Source organism: Musca domestica, unplaced genomic scaffold (assembly GCF_030504385.1).
Source record: "Musca domestica strain aabys unplaced genomic scaffold, Musca_domestica.polishedcontigs.V.1.1 2, whole genome shotgun sequence".
NCBI classification, from domain to species: domain Eukaryota; kingdom Metazoa; phylum Arthropoda; class Insecta; order Diptera; family Muscidae; genus Musca; species Musca domestica.
This window is the reverse complement of record NW_026712249.1, coordinates 6,477,906-6,500,298: the sequence shown is the minus strand read 5'-3', so window position 1 is coordinate 6,500,298 and position 22,393 is coordinate 6,477,906. Positions and strand designations below refer to the sequence as shown.

The following is a 22,393-nucleotide window of genomic DNA, read 5'->3' as shown; positions in this document are numbered from 1 at the left end:
AAAAGTAATATGATGGTTCATAGCTTGGTTTAGGATTTAAAATTTCATTTTTATGAAATTTTTAGCAATAGAAATTTCCTATTCAAAAGTAAATATATTTTTTTAAATATTTGAAAATAAGAGAATGGTTTTTTAGCATATATTTTGTATCTTTAGCATTTAAATTTCTCATTCGGAACATTGTTTAAAATATAACTAATTATCTTTTTTTTTTCTTCTTTTTATTTTAGGTAAGTTTTAAGACGTTATTTTCCAAAATTACACTGTTGTAAGTATAATTCAAAATGTAGAATTTTGAGTTTTTAAGCCCGTTTACGAGACATTCTGAAATATTGAGATGTTCGAAGTCTCATCAACATTCTCAACCTCTGTGGGAGAGGTACCAGAAGTAGTGGACCGATATATCCCATCTCTACATCAGACCTTGTGTTAGTAATAATAATGGGATGTGTGAAATACGAAGAGAATCGGATGCTTTTTTTGGATTTTATAATCGTTTTGGTTATTCAAAATTTTGACCCTCTGTGGGGGAGGTACTAGAATGAATGGCCCGATCTCTACCATCTTTATATTGGATCTTGTGTTGATAGAACTATTAAGATGTGCTAAGTGTGAATGGAATCGAATGTCAAGAGCTTCATGAATATTCAAAATATTGACCCTTTAAGGGGGAGGTACCACAAGGAGTGGGCCGACATATTCCATCTTCACAGCAGATATACTGTTAGTAGAAGTAATGGGATGTGTGAAATATGAAGAGAATCCGGCGTTTATTTTACGTTTTACGAGCTTCATGGCTATTCCAAATTCTGACCCTTTATGGGGGAGGTATCAGAAGGAGTGGACAAACATATTCCATTTTCACAGCTGACCTTGTGTTAGTAATAATAATGGGATATGTGAAATATGAAAAAAACCGGATGTTTATTTCGGATTTTATAATCGTTTTTGTTATTCAAAACATGGACCCTTTGTGGGGGAGGTACCAGAATGAATGGTCCGATATCTACCATCTTTATAACAGATTTTGTGTTGATAGAAATATTAAGTTTGTGTTGTGTGTGCTAAGTCTGAATGGAATCGAATGTTAATTTCGCGTTTTATGAGCTTCATGAATATTCAAAATTTTGACCCTTTAGGGGGAGGTAATAGAAGGAGTGGGCCGACATATTCCATCTTCACAGCAGATATTCTGTTAGTAGAAGTAATGGGATGTGTGAAATATGAAGAGAATCAAGTGTTTATTTCTCGTTATACGAACTTCATGGCTATTCCAAATTCTGATACTTTGTGAGGGAGGTACCAGAAGGAGTGGGCCAATATATTCCATATTCACAGCAGATCTTGTGTTTGTAGAAATAATAAAATATGCGAAATATGATAAGAATCGGATGCTCTTTATAATGGATCTTGAATTGATAGAAATATTAAGATGTGCTAGGTCTGAATGGAATCGGATCTTAAATTCGCGTTTTAAGAGCTTCATGAATATTCAAAATATTGACCCTTTAAGAGGGAGGTACCACAAGGAGTGGGCCGACATATTCCATCTTCACAGCAGATATTCTGTTAGTAGAAGTAATGGGATGTGTGAAATATGAAGAGAATCCGGCGTTTATTTTACGTTTACGAGCTTCATGGCTATTCCAAATTCTGACTCTTTGTGGGGGAGGTACCAGAAGGATAGGACAAACATTTTCCATCTTCACAGCAAATCTTGTGTTAGCAAAAAATATTGGGATGTGTGAAATATGAAGAAACCCGGATGCTTATTTCGAATTTTATAATCGTTTTAGTTATACAAAACTTTGACCCTTTGTGGGGGAGGTACCAGAGGAAATGGTCCGATCTCTACCATCTTTATAACGAAACTTGTATTGATAAAAAATATTGAGATGTGTCAAGTCTGAATGAAATCGGATGTTATTTTTGCGTTTTATGAGCTTGATGAATATTCAAATTTTGATACTTTGTGAGGGAGGTACCAGAAGGAGTGGGCCAATATATTCCATCTTCACACCAGATCTTGAGTTAATTGAAATATTGTGATGTACGCAACTTGAAGACAATCGGATTTTTACATCACATTTTATAAGAGTTTTAATTATTCAAAATTTTGATCTTTTACGGGGGAGGTACTTGATGGAGTGGCCCGATATTGTCCATTTTCGCACCGGGCTTAGCACTGATGCAAATATTAGGAGCTAGAGCTAAACCGGATTATCGTTTCTCTTTCTGTGCAGAAAATATTTTGTTTTGTGAAAATTTCGACCATTTGTAGGGCAAGAAGGAGTTCACCGATTTTGCCCATCTCCGAACCCGATCTCAGTTTGACAATAATATTACGATGTTCCAAGTTTCGACCAAATCGGATACTCCTTTCGAGAGTTATCGTGCGCAGACAGACAGACAGACAGACGAAAGGACGGACACCCCTAGATCGACTCCAAATGTCCTGAAACGGATTTGGCTCAAAAGGACCTAGGGTATAAAATCATTATTTCGATGAGGCACATTTTGGTCAGATCAAATTATATACCCTCTGTTGCCATATAGACCTTGAATTTTTTTCTTATAAATCCATTTATGTATCCCGGAACCACTTGGAAAAAAATTATTTTTGTTCAAGAAGTCCCTGATTTTTGATCTGAAAGATATTTCAAGTATTCCACAACTTTTTTTTTCTCCTTTAAAAACAACAATTGGCCCAAAGAGATCTAGAGACTTAATCCGTTATTTCCATGAGGCATGTTTTGACAGTACCAAATGAGGCACGTTTAACAGTATCCTGTCCTGGATGCTTCAAAATATTGTTTTTCTTTGAGATTTTATACAAAATATTTTCCTGAGAGACTTATACCATCATCGCCGATTCGATATCTTTATAACGTATTCTAGCTTTAGACCACCTGTAGAAATTCCTTACACGAAAAAAGGACCCTTAGAAAATATACTATTCTACAGAAGCCTTTGTAATATTTCAACCTTTATAAGTTTCTTAGAAGCTCTTCTGTATCCGATTGGCCTTTAGAGAAGTCGTTTTTAATATAAAGGATGTTTGGGGCCTTCCATTTTGGACACTTCTCTTTTTGAATCTTCTTAGAAATTCTTTTATTTTTAGAGGACTTTTAGAAGTTGCTCCATATTTGGAAGTGCTTTAGAAGGACATTTATCTTTATAAAGCATCGGTACCCATCCATGTACGTCCTAATAATAAAAAACTAATATTATCTTTATTTGCATATGCCGGACGATATTAACCAAGCTCTCTTTCATATTTTTGAACACGTAAAATGTTCTGTCTGGGGAACATCTTTTCCCATTTTTTTTCTTAGGAAGACCAAGAGAGGAGTTTATACCTTTACAAGACCTCATAACTTATCCTATATATTGAAGGCCTAAAGAGGTATGTGATCTATAAAGCCTCAATAATTCTTCTTTACTACGATTTACTCCGTTACTTTGCTCCTCATCCAACATCTCCATGAGTACCATAAAATGAGCAAAACGCATTACAACATTGTTGTGTTCATTGCGAACACAAACATTTATTGGGAAATTGTTTACACACATAGCGGCACACTTCATCAGCGTAGACGAAAGAAGAAAACCGACACTTTATGAAAATCCAATAAAATCAAGACATTTTCCAATAACAGCCATCGCTGACATGCCAAACATCAGCAGCGAACAAATACTCCAACATGGAGACATTGAAAATAGTTGACTGAGGGTGGAGCCAAACAGGATTTGGGAAAAAGTCGAACACCAAAACGGCAAGCGAACACATACCATCGAGATTACCATGTTGGTACATGGCTATGTGCGAGTGTGTGTACGTGTGTGCGTTTGCTTCTCTTATGGCATAATAAAGTTGTTAGAGGCACCATATGTGTAAAATGTCATTTAGTGATTTTGAAGAGCGTTAACATTTACACGCCAAGCCGTTTCAATCTCCTCCTTCTCCTTCCTCACCGGCCTTTCTTGTCATAGAGGCTTTTGTTGTTGGTTTTTTTTTTTTTGCTTCCATTGTTGCAGTGGAGCTTTCTAAACATATTGACGTTTGCCTGTCAATTGCAAATGGGGGGAACGAACAAAAAACAACAACACGTACGTAACACTTAAACAACCATAAATACCAATCAACACCGTAAGTTGAGAACATGACGAGGTGTGTTGTCGAAAGGTTCGTTTCACAGTCGCACTTGCTACGAACTTCTATTGCCAATGAGTCGTGACATACTCAACATTCTCAACAAAAGAGGGGAATAACAACAACATATTGTGACTGAATGATGGGTGGGAGTGGGGAGAGCCGCTCTTAAGAATTATTACGGAATTATTGAGTATTTATTGAGAGCAATAACAACAACGGGATCACTCATTTGACAATTATGCCTTCTACACAAAAAAAACAACAACACCAGCACAACCATAAATCCCGTTAAATGCCGACAAGTCAATGATGGGGGGATTCCTCCAACAACTTGAGAGTCGTCTCCTTAGGAGAAGAGCACACCGAGTGTTGGTGATAGGTTATGTTAACATCAAGTGGCAACACTTGATGTTGAGATTTTTATTACACATCGAAAGCATCGCATCCTTGCCGGGTAGAGAGAATACTACAATATTTGATTTAGATGGAGATGGAGGCCTCCGCCGTTCTTGGTGCCAGTTGTAAGGCAAAAGAATAAATAATCCACAACGAAAAGTGGAGAAAAGAAAGAAAAAAATATTTTCAACTGTCAAATGAGTGTGTTTAGTGTCGTTGTGTAGTTTTTGTTCACAATTTTGGCCAAACATAATATTTAAGTGCTTGTAAACACTTGTTCAAACTGTCAATAATGCCGAATGGAAATTGTTACGTTGGAGGGTACGTGGATGTCGGATGGTGTCGTACATTTTGTGAAAGACTTATTTAATGGTCATTGCAAGAAATTAAGAAAGAGGGAAGGACATGAAAATAAGAAAAAAAAAATACGGTTACCAAGTACCCTCTTGTCTATGGCAATGTTAATGTAATTATTGGGTTTCTTTTCAGTTTTTTCCTCTTCGGTAGGATGCTGGTCATCGTCATCATCATCATAATTGTCGTAGATATAATTGTTGATTGTTTTAAAAAAATATTTTTTTTATTGTTTTCCTTCAATTGTGACCATAATAATGTCAAAGAAGAACTAGAAAAAAAAGAGAAAAAAATAATTTTGTGGAAAAAAAGGGGGCAACAGTGTTTCGAAATCAGAAAATGGCCCAATATGTAAAAGGAAATAAGAAACCGTTTATAAATCAAAGATGAAATAAACGAGACATTTATATTTGTAGAACTGGAGAAATGGTTCAAAAAGTAAAGAAGCGACTTGATCGAAACCCGCGTCGCAGTGGCCGAAAAATGGCTCGTGAGCTGGGCATATCGCAATATTTCATTCGGCAAATATTGAAAAATGAGCTCGGGGTAAAACCATTGAAATTCCAAAAATGCAAAAGGATAACTTCAGAATATCTGCAGAAGAGCCTCCAATTGAAGAGGTTTATAATGCTTTCAATTTTTTTGAAGAGGTTTTAAATATTTTAATATTTTATAATATTTACAAAAGACCTTAAAAATCGTCTTTTAACAGAGGGCTTTAGGCGGTTTTTCCTCTACGGAAGAGCTATAGCGGATATTCTACCTATTCAAGAGCTTTTCAAGGCTTTCTTACTGTAGAAGAGCTTTGAAGACCTTCTATCTATAGAAGAGCTTTAAAAGTTATTCTATCTATAGAGTGGTTCTAAAATGTATTCTAACTATAGAAGAGCTTTAAAAGCCACAGCCTTTAAAGGTCTGCTTTATAGAAAGCAGAGTTATAAAAGGTCTTCTGTCCGCAAAAGACCTTTGAAAGGTCTTATATCCATAGACGGGATTTAAAAGGTATTCTATTCATAAAAGATCTTTAAAAGGTCATCTATCTACAGAAGAACTTCAAAAGATCGTATATTTATAGAAGAGCCTTAAAAGCTCTAATAGATATTATAACGGATTTAAAAGTTATTCTATCAATACAAGATTTTAAAATGGCTTTCTGGCTGTAGAAGAGCTTTAGAAAGCCTTGTACCTATATAAGAGCTTTAAAAGATCTTCTATCTATAGACGAGCTTTAAAAGGTCTTCTAACTATAGAAGAATTTTAAAATAAGGGATTTAGAAGGTCGTGCATCTATGGAAATTATTAAGAGCCTCTGTAGAACAGCTTTTAAAGGTCTTACATTTATAGAAAAAATTAACATCCTTGAAAAAATTAATAAAAAAACTGCCATAAGTTTAGAAGTTCTTGTGGAATTTATATTTTTTTTAATTTTTTTTTTTTTATAAAAATCCACGATTATTCTTGCAAAATATTTAAAAAAACAATCGAATATTATTTGCCTGTGGTGTTTTGAAAATGTGTGTAAAAAATCTACAAGGCTCTTGAAATGAGTTTTTGAAATTTAAAAAATGCTAATAATTAAAAACAAACAAAACATTATTTTTGGAATACTCCTTGAAAAAATCCCTAACATTCTTTAGGGTTTCAGGACTATCCTGCAAAAATATCCACAATATTGGGCTGATAATCTTTAACAATTACTCCTTTAAAAATCCGTGATTAATAATTTGTAGATTCTGAAAAAAAATTAAAAATCCATTATTTGGAAAACTACTTTTAGTGATCTGCGGGCCTACATAATATTTGTATAAACAATTTCCCAGGTCCTTTATGTTAATTTAGGATCTGTGGCCTAAAGCCCATTGAAAAATAATAAAAAAAACCACGGTTAGAGGTATGGAGGTTCTTGAAAAATATTTATGAAAGGTATACTTGTTCTGGGGCCCTTACAAATATTTTGAAAAACCATTAATATGAAAATCCAAAAAAATGTTTTGAAAAATCTAGAGGGTTTTAAAAATCCACAATCATTATTCTTGCGGAAAATTCCTTAAAATGTTCAATATTTATTTTAGTAAATTGTTAAAATAGTGAGTTAATTAATTTTTGATCCTGAAAAAATACTCTTAAAATAGAAGACTACTTTTGGGATAGTCCTTGAAGAAATATTAAAAAAACACTTTCAATGATATGGGGGTCCTTTAAAAATATTTGTATGGAAATTCCCCAGGTCTTATTTTTTAATTTTGGGGGATAAGCTTCTTGTAAAATTAAAAAAAATAATTTTTTTAAAACCACGGATTTTGAAAATCCATGGTCATTAATCTGGCGGTCTTTGAAAAATCCTTAAAATATCCAAGTGTTAAAAAAGGGAAATATTAATTTTTAGATCCTGAAAAAATACGCTTAAAAAATCTAGAACTATTGTTGGAATGTCCTTAAAAGAAATATTTTGAAAAATCCACTTTTGGTGATATGGGAATCCGTTAAACAAATTCCCCATGTTTTTTGTTTTTTAATTTAAGATCAGTGGCCTAAGACCCCCTGAAAAATTAAAAAACAATTAAACCACGTTTAGCGATTTGGAGGTTCTTGTGAACAATTTATCAAAAGAATACTTGTTCTAGATTTTTAAAAACATATTTTTAAGGGACCCAAATCCGTAATATTTCAAAATTACACAAATATTTCAAAAATCACTAATTTAGGTCTTTTAAAAAAATGTTTTTTTAAAAATCCAGGCTCCTTGTTCCAAGGGTTTTAAAAATCCACGGCCATTAATCTTGCGGATTTTGAAAGATCCTTAAAATATTCAATATTTTCCCTTCGCCGGAATGAAATCATTTTTGTTTTGAAAAACGTTGATCTTTGTAATAGAGAGTTATATGAAGTTAAGCCACTGGAGGAGTACTCCAGACATAAGCAATATGTAAAAAAAATAATTTAAAAAAATTTCTCTGTTAGTGATCTGCACAAATAGGCTTTAAAAATCCCACAATTTGTCCTTAAAAAAATATTCTTAAAAAGTCTGAGATTATTATTTTGATTATCCTTGAAACAAAATATCCTAAAAATTCTGAAATATTGGTCCTTTAAAAATACTCAAAGAAACTTTACGGTTATTGTTGTTGGAAAAATCTTCTTAAAAAGCTCATCAAATACTGCACCTCGGAATTACAATCAGTATCCAATCCTTGAGAAATATTTCCAAAAAAATATATTTTTTATTTTTTTTTTCTAAACACTGTGTTATGAAATTCGTGATACCTTCAGATTTTTTTTTAAAGGACTCATGTTTTCTATTCTACGAATTGTTTTAGATGAGGTAAAAAAACTTTTTTTGTTTTTCATTTAAACTTTGTTTTCTATTATTATTATTATTTTTTTTTTTTTTTTGTAAAATAATTTTATTTTTTTTTTTTCTTCTTTTACCTGCCTCCTTGAGAAGCCTTTAAAATACGGAAGGCGGGGGATGGGAGGACTCTCATAACAAATGATGATGACTATTGTTTTAAATATTTCTCCTGCCTTTTTGGTGTTCTAGCTGCCAGAATTACATGACTTTGTTTCAGCTGAGTTTCGACGACGACGACGAATGCATTCGAAATGAAAAATGGAAATGCCTATTTTCCGTGACGTTTCATAACTTGGTCATAAATTTATAAAACATAAAACAATATTTTTTTCAGTTTTTTTTTTTTTTGTTGAGGAAAAGGCAACAACGTTGGGAGAGAACTCATATTCAATTTACATTTTTATATTCGTATTAATTAAAGAAAGGACAACAACAACAACAGCAACACAATAAAGAAACAACAACCTCAGAGGAGAGAGAGCGCGCAAAAAAATTCTGTGGTTGGAGTTGGGGTTCTCCATTGCATGCCTATTTGCATCAGCCATCAAGCTTTCTGCCAACCTGCTTGCTTGATTGTTTGGTTGGCGCGTTTGTATTTCCGTTTCCGCCATAACTTCCTTTTTCAACGAATTCATAGACGTTGTCCATCAGCAATGGCCAGGTTGTGCTAGGTTTCTCCTCCATGTCCTCCAAGTAACTCATTAAGGTTTAATCAATATTCAGGCATTACGTGGCCGGTCACTCAATGGCCACTCCACCCCCCTTTTCCCTCCCAAAAATGTACTCCACAATGTCTTAACAAACAAGTGGGACTACAAACAAGGCCACGAGAGGCAAGAATGCCAAGGATTAAACCCTTTCATTTGACAATGTCGTCACAAATGTCCTTAAGTTTGGATGGTGGGTTACCATAAAAAATGACCAAGTGTAAAATTACCCTTGGACATGCACGTTTTCTTTCCTCGCCAAAAAAAAAAAAAAACAGAAATCACAAAACGTAATACTAAATGTTTGCGTGCCTATTTTCAAACTTAAACTCCTTTCCACCCCCCACAGCAGGGGCCACGAATTTCCTCCCTCTCACTAATGTGGTAATTGTTGGTGTAAGCTTAACTCTTTTTTGACACATGATCATCATGACGGTGGCTAGGCAAACAGCAAAGAAGGGGGAGGACATGGGCGTGGGTGTAATATGTTGGCAACCTAACCCCCACCCCTTCAACTCCTTGGCTCTCTGGTGCATACTCCTGTCATTTAACTGTCACAAGCAGTGCTGTAATTTCCAGGCATTGCCTGCCTGTTGTCTAAATCTGCTGCATTTAATAACGGTTTTGGGTACTCGTTTGTTGCCCCTCTCTCACCTCACCCATCCCCCTCCCCACAAAAACAATGCTCCCCATTTATTTTTGGTTTTGTGCAATTTCTCTTCAAGAGAATGGTAAACTCTATGGCTTGCTTTAACAACTTGTCTAAAATTTCGTTGGGATTTTTGCGTAGGCTGATATTCTAGCAGATCTCCGTATGTGTGGATGTCTGTATCTGTATCTGTGTGTGTGTGCGTGTTTGCATTTCGTTGAAATCTGTTTTTCTTTTGTGTACACAAACATATTTGGTTGCACAAAAGCAATTTCCCCACCCCGATTTTTAGAGTGTTTTGTTATGTAAGTGTTGGCAATGACAGTTTTATGCCGCATCCTCCATCCGATGTTGTAGCATGGAGCCGACTGGGTAATGACACTAATTAGTGGAAAAGCGACATTGTTTTGTTGGGCCCGTTAGTGTTACAACAACAAAAACTTCCTAAATGTATGCACCGTGGCTCATGTTTTGGGAGAGGAAATGGAATTCTATTTCAATTCTGCTTGCGTTTTGGTGTGACCAAAGAGAAATGTACGACCAATAATCGTGGGCTAGTTTTCAAGATCCCTCAACAACAATTGCCGTTTTTTTAACATTCAAGGAAAATTTGCAGTGGACTTTTAAGGAGCAATTACCACATATTTTTTAGACTCCCGTCGCGCAATTTTTCAAAACAAAAAAAAATTATAATACTGTATTCAAAAAAAGAAAAAAAAAAACTTTAATGCGGTAATTGAGTTAATTGTTCTGATTTTTTAACCTTCCGAGTCTCAACTAATATTTTTTTTTTTTTTTGAAGATACACCTGTTTTTTGATTTTGTTACAAATATTTATTGAATGTGATACAAATTATGATTTCAAATTAAAAAAAGTGAGTTTATAACGAGCATCATTTGAGGACTTGCAAAGAAAAAGAGGCTATTTAAAAAAAAATATTTTCAACTAAATTGTCAAAAAGGAAGTTTTACCAGGATTTTTTAAAGAACATTTTTCCGAATTTTTCATTGATTTTTTTTGTGGATTCCATTGACAAACATTTTTAAAATATTTACGTTTTTTGCTTTGAAAGTCCTTGAAAATATTTTTTTATAAACCGAAAAATGTGGATTTTCAAAAAAATCATTGTTGAAGGACTTTCAAGCAAAAACGTGGATTTTTTAAGGATTGGAGAAAGGAAGGTGGATATTTTATAGATTATTTCATTAAGGACTTCGATTATGTGAACCTTAACATTAAGGACTTTAAAGCAAAGAGAGAGAATTTTTTAAGAATATTTCCTTGGGATTAAGGAGAAAATTGTATGGGTCTTTCATGGAATTTAAAAATTCCGAACGAGGATATTTTAAAGAATAATGTGGACTTTCAAAAAATAATTGTTGAAGGACTTTCAAGGAAAAACGTGGATTTTTTAAGGATTCAAGAAAGGAAGGTCAATGTTTCATAGATTATTTCATTAAGGACTTCACTAAATTGAACCTTAACATTAAGGACTTTAAAGCAAAGGAAGAGGATTTTTTAAGAAAATTTCCTTGGGAAATTTGTATGGGCCTTTCAAGGAATTTAAAAACTCCGAACGAGGATATTTTAAAGAATATGAATGTATTTATGTAAAAACATATTTCCTTTTAAATATTTTTCAAGAACTTTAAATACAAAGAAGGTTGAGTTTTTAAAAACATTTCAAGGCCCCTTTCAATAACAAAAAGCTTTAGATTTTTTTTATTTTTTTAAGGATCTTCCGAGCTGGAATTTTGACGTTTTAAAAAAAAAAATTAAGTACTCTGAACAAACGTTTTTTATGTATATTTTTGATGGACTATTTAAATAAAAATCTTCGATTTTTTATACCCTCAAGCCTTTTTATGGCTACAGAGGGTATATCATTTGATTAGGCCAAAAAGAGCCTTATCGAAATAACGGTTATGGATCCTTGGTATCTTAGGACCAACTACGTTTCAGGACATTTAAAGTCGATCTAGAGGTGCTCGTCCGTCTGCCTGGCAGGCAGGCAGGCTGGTGCCCACGATAACGCTCGAGGGGAGTATCCAATTTTGTCCAAATTTGTTACATCGTAATATTATTATAAAACTTGTATCCAATTCGGAGATGGACAATATCGGCCCACTCCATCAAGTACCACCCCCACAAAGGATCTAAATTTTTAATAATTATAACGCCCATATATAGTACGAAATAAGACTCCGATTATCCTCAAATTTCGGGCTTCCTAACATTTCTTCCAACACAAGGTCTGGTATGAAAAAAATATAGATCGGATCACTCCTTCTGGTACCTGCCGACCAATGGGTTAATATTTAGAATAATCACGAAGCTCATAAAAATCGAAATGAGCTTTCGATTTCTTTCGAACTCGGCACATCCCAGTATTTCTGTCAACACAAGTTCTGGAGTGAACACACCTACTGTTACCTCCCTTACAACGGGTCAACATTTTAAATAATCGCAATATTTCTATCAAGACAAGATCTAGTGTGAAGTGGGAATACATCCACTCATTGTGATACCTGCCCCAATAAGCAAAATAACCATCCGATTATCTTCAAATTTCATCCCAATTTTTAAAATAACGCAAAACCTGGCGTGGAGATGGTAAACATTGGCCCACCACTTCTAGGACCTCCCCCAAAAAGGTTCACAATTTTTAATATTTATATCTCTCCTAAGTTTGGAAATAAATCGGGGATTCTCGAAGATGGAATCGTGATTTTTTTTTAAATTTTTAAGTACTCTCTGAACTCGCGTTTTTATGCATAATTTTTAAGGACTGTTTTGATAAAAAAAATCTCATAATCTTGTTTTAAATTTTAGGGACTTTTAAAATGGGTTAAAAAAAGTATTTTTTTTTTCGTTTTTGAAAAAAAAATTCTTTCAATGATCATTAAATGTGAATTTATTTTTTGATATATTTTCAAAAATTTTTATTCGAAAATAATCCGTCCAAAAACTTGACTTTTTTAATAAGACCTAGAACGGTTCTCTTCTAAGAAGTGAACCTCCTTAGGATGCCTTGAGAAGGATCTTATGGGTTTAAAAATATCCCCAATGACAGAGGACACCCACAAGCCCTTACGTGACCAAACTACTTCCAACTGATCTAGAAGGACTTATTTATCTAAAAGGCTTTCAATAAATTTTCTCTGCCTATAAGGTTTTGAACCTGTCTTCTAAGGATAGAAAACCTCATGAAGGTTTTTCTAACATTTATGGGGCTTCAAGGAACGTTTATCCACAGAAAACCTCATGAAGGCGCCCTATCCATGGACCTCTGTAGATACAATATATGTCTTGATCGCGGATTGAAGACTTTTTCAAGATCTTCTGTCTGAATAGGGTCCTAATAAAACTTTTCTAGGGATAGAAAGCTATCTAGGCCCCTTTAATGTCTTCTATATTAAACAGTTCTTATAAAGGCCTTAAACAGTCTAGAAGTCTTTTGGATAGCCACATGAACTTCTAGGAATATAATACCATCTATAAAAGATCAGTAGAATGTAGAATCAGACCTCCGAAACACTCGCTCGAATTCGAGGAAAGAATGAAACTCGCTCGAAGTCAATCCGGAGCACTCCTGGGATTAAAAAACAAAACGAGTAAAACTCCATTTGTCGGTTTCGCCACATAAGTTTTGTGTATTTTAGCGCTGGAGCTAAATTCGTTCAAAAACGAGCAGTTTTTACTCTTGCCGAGAGCTATTTTAGCTTTTGCCATGCCGTAGTTGTATTTCAATGTAGGTGTATTTTTTGTTTACACAAACACACACCACTCTCTTCCCCCTCTCTTCACCTCCACTTCTACAGGACACAGCAACATCAAAACCCGTTTGCCGTTACGCACACACGTACACATAAATCGTTTGCTGTCGCTTTAATTTTTGAAACAAAAGAGTAAACTCCGTAAAAAACTCGCACTCTTCGAGCAATCCTGCTCGCGAGCAAGTTTTTCTCCCGAGTGAAAGTGAGCAAATATGGGCTATGTGTAGACTAGCTTTTAAAAATATTCTGACTATGAGAGACCCATAGAAGGTCTTCTATCTACGTAGAATGTGTGAATATATTTTAGCTTTCAACGGCCTTCAGTATTTTCTTTATTTACAAATCTTCCCTCTGGTCACCTTTATTTCAAAAACCGCTCAACAGCTCTTAAATAAATGTCACCAATTTCATTTGTATACACGTTTGTGTGTGAGGGTTTTTTGGCCATCATTGCTAGAATACTTAGAGAGAGAGTGAGAGAGTGAGCTCTCATTTGAATGTGCATATGACGACAATGCCATGGCAAATGTCAGTGTGAAATGTTGTTGGCTGGACAAAAGTGGACATTTCATGTTGTTTGTGAATTTTGATGACCGTGCAACAGCATGCACAAAATAGGCTTAAAATACAAACACGGAATACCGACATACAAATCACCACATGCACGCATCCACGTACACACACACATGATGGCGACAAACAACGACCATATGATGGCAAAAATTTAATTATTTTTACACAATAATGACGTGTCTCATATCAATATGCTAAAAATGCATATTCCATGCCGTTCTCCCTCTCCACTTTTCGCCCCGCCCCCTTTTGTGCTTTCTCTTGCCTGTCTGGAATGGGCATTTGATATTTCTCGTTTTGCTGCCACACAGCACCACCATGGCTGGCCGACCATCGTTGTTTATTTATTTCATCCTCTCCTTGGCCTTGATTAAGGAATTTAAGTTTTAAATGCATATTAGCGATAAGCGTGTTGTCCAGGGATTAACATTAATTGCTTTGGAATGGTGAGCGGCATTGCTCATTCCTGTTCTTTCAAACAGCAACATGCCATCATGGTTGTCGCTTGTCTTTGGCTGGTTTTCTTTAAATCCAATAGAACAGCAGCTCCCAACCAACTCCCCCTTCGGGTCTACGTTGTAGTCCTCAGTACTTGGCCATGCAAGTTCTTTTTTTGCGGAGCATTGGGGAAATGTGTCAATAATGTTTATACACGATTAAATGACTATTAAATCTTTGTGGTCCTCTCTCTCTCTCTCTCACTCTGCCTGTCTGTCTGTCTCCAGCGCTTCAAAGTCTCTGTTGTAGCAGCATTCACTTTGAGTTTACGTTTAATTACCGAACGTTTAAATTGACAATGCGTTAATGACATTTAACAGAAGAACAAAACAAAAAAAAAAAACAAACGAACGAACACACATTCAAACATCATCAGTTGGTATGTGAACTCAAGAAGAAAGATAAAAAATAAGTTAAAATAGACACTCGAGGAAAAACTGATGTAAACATGAAAACTTCCCATACCTGGCTAGAAATGTAGAATTCCCTTATTATACTATGGGCCTGAAATATGTACTCTTTATTTTTTTGATATTTTTATGAGCCACTTTTGGCATTACAAAGCAATGACAAAAAGTTTTTTATAAACTTGAATTTTATAGGAGTACTAGCAAGTGCCCGCTACATCGTCAGAGAAAATTCCACCTTAAAATTTTAAATCCATTCCAACACTTCTTGTTAGGCCATTTTATACCCTCTACCATACATAATATGGAGGGTATATTATGTTCGTTATACCGTTTGTATCTCATCGAAATAAGAAATTTAGACATAACAGCGTAAAATTCTACGACAACTTAGCCCTGTCCGTACGTCCGTCTGTTGTAATCGCGGTAGAGTCAAAACCAATTAAGATAGAAAGATAAAATTTTGCACAGACCAGTCTTTTTTTTGCAGGCAGTTCAAATTCGAAAATGGGCTATATCGGTCCACGATATCATATAGCCCCCATATAACGATAACGGTCATCAAGATACCTAATGTAGGGAGGTACCGTTATATGGGGTGATATACGATATCGTGGATCTTATAGATAATCCTCTTCCATGGGGTAAAGTACTCAGAAAGAACTCCTTTTGTAGATTTTCCGACAATTTCATTGAAAAATTTGGCTACAATCGTCCAAATACCGAATATCGGGGGGTATTTTGATGATTGTAGCCAAATTTTTCAATGAAAATGTCTGAAAATCCACAAAAGGAGTTCTTTCTGAGTATTTCACCCCCTGGAAGGGTATTGTCTTTAAGGCCCACGATATCGTATATCCGCCATACTACGGTACCTCCCTACATTAGGTATTTTGATGATTGTCGCTACATTTTTCAATGGAATTGTCTTAAAAATCCATACCAAAAGTTCTTTCTAAGCATTTTACCTCCCTGGAAGAGAAATGTCTTCTTAGGTCCATGATATCGTATAGCCCATACATACAACGGTACCTCCCGATACTCGATATTTTGATGATTTTAGCGACATTATTCACCGCAGGTCTTTCAAATTTCGTCCTTAGAGTTCGTAATTGGAACTACAGTTTATGACAGAAAATTGTCATATGCAGGTTCAGGTCTTGGTATAGGCTCCATATATCAATACCTTCCTATATTCGGTATTTTGACGATTTTAGGTACAATATTCACCGAAATTGTTTGAAATTTCGTATTTGAAGTTCCTACTGGGTACCATAGCCTTTGACAAAAAATTGTCCAGGTCTTCGTATAGCCCCGATATAACGGTATCTCCCCATATTCGGTATTTTGATGATTTTAGCTACATTATTCCCCGAACTTTTTTTTTCAAATTTTGTATTTGAATATTGTAATGGCTTATGAAAAAAGTTGCCTATGCAGGTCCACGTCTTCGTATAGACCCCAACGGCTATATTCGGTATTTTTAAGATTTGAACAGAATTTTTAAGGGCCTTTATTTGTTTAAAAATATATAAATTAGTTCCAAATGGTGGAAGGTATTCATAGTTCGGCCCGACCGCACTTACTGCTTTTTTACTTGTTAGTGCTCAATTTTTCAGTCTGAAAAATGTTTATACACTGAGGGAAAAATCCCGTTGCGAAATCAAGCACGTATGTTGTCATTTTCGCAACGACCCGTTGTTATATTTTTCAACAACGGCTGTTGGTGAATTGTGCACGAACGTGCTCAAATTGACACCGAGACGTGGTCAACTTTCGGTACCAACAACAGCCGTGCTTAATTTGTCCATTTGTAATATTGGTAATTGCAGCCGATTACACACGAGTAAAAAATGACAACGATGGTGCATGATTCACACACGGTCGTTGTCAATATGACACCGGTCGTGTATGAATTATGCACCACCACCTGCATAATGATGCACCACCGTTGTTACTTTGTACACCGACGTGCATGAATCGTACACGATCGTTGCCATTTTAGCAACTACCGTGTATGAATCATGCACCACCGTTGTCATTTTTTTTACTCGTGTGCAATCGGCTGCATATTTACCATTTTTTCCGTGTTATTGAAAGAGAAAGGACGCATTGTGCAAAAAATTTATTGAAAATGAATAATAATTCGCAAGATCCTCAAAATATCATTGGTGAGTTGTTAGAAATCGATGGCAATATTGTTGTGGTTCGCGATACAAACCATTGCAGCAGTCAAGATGCGGAAAACAATGAGGACGATTATATGTTAAGGGAGTTCTTAAAAGGAATAAATATGGAGTCGCTTTTTGAACAATTAAAAGGTAAGTAAATAAAAATGAATTTTTCAGTTAATCAGTGTAATTAACAAAGAATTTTCTTTTTTGTTCTTTTAGCATCACATGTAACATTTCGCAGCTTGCAGTACTTGAAAAAAGAAGATTTAAAGGAAGCAGTGCCACCATTGGGACTGCGTGTTGAATTCAGAGAAAAGCTCTTTGCTTGGAAAAAACGAAAGGTACGTATTATTTGTTTTACAGAGTTGAACTCAGTATTAATATTGTCATAACAATAGCTCGGGATTGATGACGAAACTATGTCAGTTCCATCTAAAATAGGTGAATGGTGGAAACGCAACGAGACACCTGCAAGTACTCCTGGTACTCCCGACACTACAGGTTCGAACTGCTCAAAAGCCAAAGGAATTTTGTCAGAGGTAAGGTAAGAGTAATATTTGTGTAAGCATAGTTAATGTAGTTTTTTTATTTAATATAGGATCTAACGGAATTGTTAACACATACCTCGAAGGGGAAACTAGCGCTTGAATGTAGTAGCGTTAATAAGAAATTAAGTGACGAGCAAAGAGATGATATAATTAATATAATTATTGAAGATATTTTAACCAACAATGTTACTCTTTACACTCAAGACTATATGCGCATATTGGATGAAATTTGTTCCGTTTTTCCTCTTGAAAACGAAATGAGGGTAAGATTAACAATATAAACAACGTATCTGATTATGTAGTTTCTTAACTTATAATATGTCTTTATTTCTAGGATTATTATTACATTTCAAGAAAAGGAAAGAACAACGCAAGCGGAAAACTTTATGCCAAGTATAGAAACAAGAAGTCCAAAAGAATAAAGCTTTTGATTTCCGAGCCTAGCACAAGCAAAGCAGCAACTCACACATCTCCTAATTTTTGTAACAAAGATGTTCCCGAAATTGATGAATCAGTTGAAAATTCATTGAAAGCTTCCTTACTAAGAGAATGTAATGATTGGGGATCGATCTGCGAAAAATGGAAAAGATCTTTTAACATACGGCAAAGAGATATAAAAAATTTAAGTAGCCATACATTTCTCCTTGAATGGACGAAGTTGTCCGATGCAAGAGCTTCAGAATTGGTAAGTAGCCATGAGCTATTTATTTGTATATGGATACTAATGTTTCGTTTTAGGTCAACATTGATTTCGATATTATGTATCCACAGAAAGGCAATCTTCTACTTTCTAAATGGGACCAATTTAAGAAAAAAATTTACAATTATTATGGGAAAAATATTCATAACGAACATTGCAAACAACTCTTCGCAAATGTTTTGACGGCAAGCAGCATAGGTAAATTTTAATTCCTGATTTATCATAAACATTAAAAGTAATATTTATTTTATATTTCGGTTGCAGATGCTCAAGATTATATATACGCAATACTGTTGAATTCAGTTTTACCATCACCTGCTAGGTTTAAATGTGGAAACGGTAAATTACGAAAAAAAGTAACAATAGCTGATTCGCAGGAAAGTTTCGTACTGCGACTACCGACAATTAACGATTATAAAAGGCAAATTGATACAGTCACTGAAAAGTATTACAATGCTGGATTAACTATACAGCCATTTATAATTGTGGAGGGTTTGTCCGATTTCAATATAAAAGGTTTTTATGTTTTTTTTAACCACAATTTGTTAAAATTTCAATCGTTCCTCGAATGTTTAGATACATGTTTTAAAATTTTTCATGCACTTTCTTTAAAATATCCAAATGCCTGCCAAATTCCATGGATTTTTATCCAAAAATATTTTTATGAAATTAATACTGTATATGATATAAAATCAGTTAATTTGACTTCACTTATTAATTTCTGCAACAATAATTAAAGTACAATTCAAAATGTATATTTGCTTTCGTTGCCGTAAGCATTTTGATAAGGCAAATCTTTTAATAGCTCATTTGAAAACAGACCATTTAATGTCCACTAAATTTTTAAAAGTACAATGCGTTCAGGACAACTGTAAGCAAACATTTACAAAATTTACGTCATTCAGAATTCATTTAGAAAAACTTCACAAGAATCACACAAAAGCTCCACCAATGGTTAAAGCCATTAATGTGCCAGTTGAAATGTCATCATCAAAAGAAAATGATTATACAAACAGTGAAACTGTTATTAACAACAATACAATAGAAAAGGATTTAAATGTTTTGAAAAAGAAAACCTTATATCTGTCTTTACAATTACATGGTCAAAGCTATATGCCTAGAAATCATGTTATAGAAATACAACATTCTGTTTCAATTCTGCTTTCATCCATTTCATGTACAATTGAAAAATATATAACTGATCATCCAAATTATGAAGACTTAAGGTACTTACTAAACTTTTGTAAAAATCCTTTCGAAGAAACTAGAACGGAATATAGACTTTTAAAAATTTTAAAAGAACTAAACTTTTATGATGATCCAAAGGTTTATGTAATTAGCAATCAAGTCTCGGAAATTGTTATCAGCGGAAATCCCAGTTTAGGTCCAAAGTTATCCAATATTTATATAATGCCACTGAAATTCATGATAAGTGCCCTTTTTAAAATTCCAAATCTCTTAGATTTGACATTAGAAAACTCCAAAAAATTCCTAAATTCACCTGTTTTACAAATTTTACAAAATGATGACATTTTTTTTAAGGGAACTAGGTATAAAAAAAACTATTATTTAGCAACAAATAATGCCGCAATTGAACTTTTCAAAATTAAACATTTAATAATTGAAAATGAAAATGTTTACATTTTATGTAACCAAGTAAAAGTTAAAAACTTTGATTACCATTTACAATCGTATGAAGTTGGTTCTCTGAATGAGGATACAATTTTTTTAATACCAATTTTAGATTTTATTACTTACCCATTTCACTTATATCCTATGAATAATGGAAAAGTTTATTTCAGATTTAAGTTAATTTAATTTGTTTCTATACATTGAATATATGTAATTCGAATTGTTTTGTTAAATCAAATATGTATTTATATTGAATTTATGTAATTGGTTTCGTTCAATAAAATACTTTTCAAAAAATGTCGTTTCTTCTACTAAGGGTATAAAATGGAAAAGGAACGGATATCAAAAAATGACCACCATTGATTTCAATCTGACAACGGGCGTTGACAATCCGACAACGGAGCGTTGACAATCTGACAACGAAGCGTTGACGATCTGACAACGAAGCGTTGACAATCTGACAACGGGGCGTGCTCGAAATGACCACGTATGTGCTCATTTCATGCACATCTGTTGTTGAAATCGTTGCCAAAATCTCGGTGTCAAAATGACAACAGCGTGCTCATTTTGACACCAAACGTGGTTGATACACTATCATACACGGATGTGGTCATTTCATACACGGATGTTGTCATTTTTTCTCTGGGTGTACCCTCAGCCATATGGCTAGGGAGGGTATATATAATTTAATACGGCCAAAACGTGCCTCATCCAAATAACGATTCTAAACCCTAAGTCTCTTTTGGGCCAAATCCGTTTCAGGACATTCGGAGTCGATCTAGCGATGTCCGTCCGTTCATGCGACTGTCTGTCTGGCTGGTTGGTGCGCACGATAACTCTCGAAGGTAGTATCCAATTTGGTCCAAACTTCGTACATTGGAATATTAATATCAAACTTAGATCGAGTTCGGAGGCGGGCAGTATCGTTCCACCCCTTCGGATACATCCCCCAAAAGACGTCAAAATTTTCAAAAAATATTTTACTGCACGGAAAAAGAAAGGATAATCCGATTTTGCCCCAACTTGGTAAATCCCAATATTTGCATCAGTGCTAATCAGGTGCGTAAATGGGCAAAATCGGTTAACTTCATCAAGTACCTCCTCTACAAAGGGTCAAAATTTTGAATAATTTCAATCTTATAAAATGTGAAGTAAGAGTCCGATTGTCTTCAAATTTCACACATCCCAATATTTATATTAACTCAAGGTCTGGTGTTAAGATGGACAATATCGGTCCACTCCTTCTGGTACCTCCCCCACAAAAGGTCGAAATTTTCAAAAAATATATTTTTTGCACAGAAAGAGAAAGGATAATCCGATTTAGCTCCAACCTTGCAAATCCTAATATGTGCATCAGTGCTAGGTCAGGTGCGAAAATGGACAACATAGATCTACTCCATCAAATACCTCCCCCACAAAGGGTCAAAATTTTGAATAATTATTACTCTTATAAAATGTGATGTAAGAGTCCGATTGTCTTCAAATTAACCACAAATTAACCCACGGTCTAGTGAAAATATGGAATATATTGGTCCACTCCTTCTGGTACCTCCCCCATAAAGGGTCAAAATTTCGAATATCCATGAAGCTCATAAATCGCGAATTTGACAAACGATTTCATTCAAACTTAGCACATCTCTATATTTCTATCAACACAAGCTCTGTTATAAAGATGATAGAGATCGAACTATTCCTTCTGATACCTCCCCTACGAAGGGTCAAAATTTTGAATAACCAAAGCGATCATAAAATCCGAAATTTTTCATATTTCCCATTATTTCTACTGAAGATGGAATATATTGGTCCACTCCTTCTCGTACTTCCCCCACAAAGGGTCAAAATTTCGAATATCCACGAAGCTCAAAAAACGCGAAATTAACATTCGATTCCATTCAGACTTGGTACATCTCAATATTTCCATCAACACAAGATCTGTTATAAATATAACAGAGATCGAAGCATTTAGTAGTACCTCAGTACCTCCTGCATGTAGGGTTCAAGATTTTGAAAAACGCTCAAAGAAAGCGAAACAAGCATCCAACTCTCTTCAAATTTCACACACACAAACAAACATTTTTGCTAACACAAGATCTGTTCTGAAGATGATATACATATATCTGTGAACTCCTTCTGGTACCTCACCCACAAAGGGTTACAATTTTCTAAACTTTTATCCGTCGAAACAAATGACCGATTCTTTACAACTTGGCTGAAGGTATACATCTGGCGGCAAAACCGACTGATACATTTTAACCTGTTGTATACTTCATTCAATCTCTTGCCAATAATTCCAATAATATTAATTTTCGAGTGTTTAAAATGCATGCCGTACATCACCTTACGAATGCATGAATGCATCTCTGGCTAATGATGGTGCATATGACGATGATGGTCATCATCATATTTATGGTATCTTTCTCTCCTTCGCTCTCCGCCTTTCCTTCCCTGCCGTTAATTCTTTTTTGCCGGG

At 34.7% G+C, this 22,393-nt stretch overlaps 3 protein-coding genes across 3 annotated transcripts in view; all 3 read left to right on the top strand.

Annotated features, from left to right (window-relative positions):
* LOC101895885 (troponin I) overlaps positions 1-1,766 on the top strand; it is a 281,696-nt gene extending 279,930 nt beyond the window's left edge. Inside the window, exon 10 of the mRNA XM_059121739.1 lies at positions 1,755-1,766. Coding sequence (XP_058977722.1) covers positions 1,755-1,756 — 2 coding nt within the window. The 3' untranslated portion in view covers positions 1,757-1,766. The remainder of the gene's footprint in view (positions 1-1,754) is intronic.
* Positions 1-22,393, top strand: part of LOC101897616 (LIM/homeobox protein Lhx2) — a 151,298-nt gene that overhangs the window by 96,307 nt on the left and 32,598 nt on the right. The gene's annotated exons all lie outside the window — the stretch shown is intronic.
* On the top strand, positions 16,743-19,680 carry LOC131802168 (uncharacterized). The gene is made up of 7 exons (XM_059121735.1): positions 16,743-17,190; positions 17,263-17,384; positions 17,442-17,582; positions 17,642-17,854; positions 17,926-18,276; positions 18,330-18,489; positions 18,556-19,680. Exons 1-7 carry the CDS (start codon positions 16,887-16,889, stop codon positions 19,026-19,028), a joined length of 1,764 nt encoding a protein of 587 aa, XP_058977718.1. The 5' UTR covers positions 16,743-16,886; the 3' UTR covers positions 19,029-19,680.

Bases quoted from the DNA above. Each gene is read 5' to 3' on its own strand.
- LOC131802168 (XM_059121735.1), top strand. From the start codon at position 16,887: ATGAATCATGCACCACCGTTGTCATTTTTTTTACTCGTGTGCAATCGG. The intron at 17,855-17,925 runs GTAAGATTAACA...CTTTATTTCTAG, and splicing joins CTCTTGAAAACGAAATGAGG to GATTATTATTACATTTCAAG. The intron at 18,490-18,555 runs GTAAATTTTAAT...TTTCGGTTGCAG, and splicing joins TTTGACGGCAAGCAGCATAG to ATGCTCAAGATTATATATAC.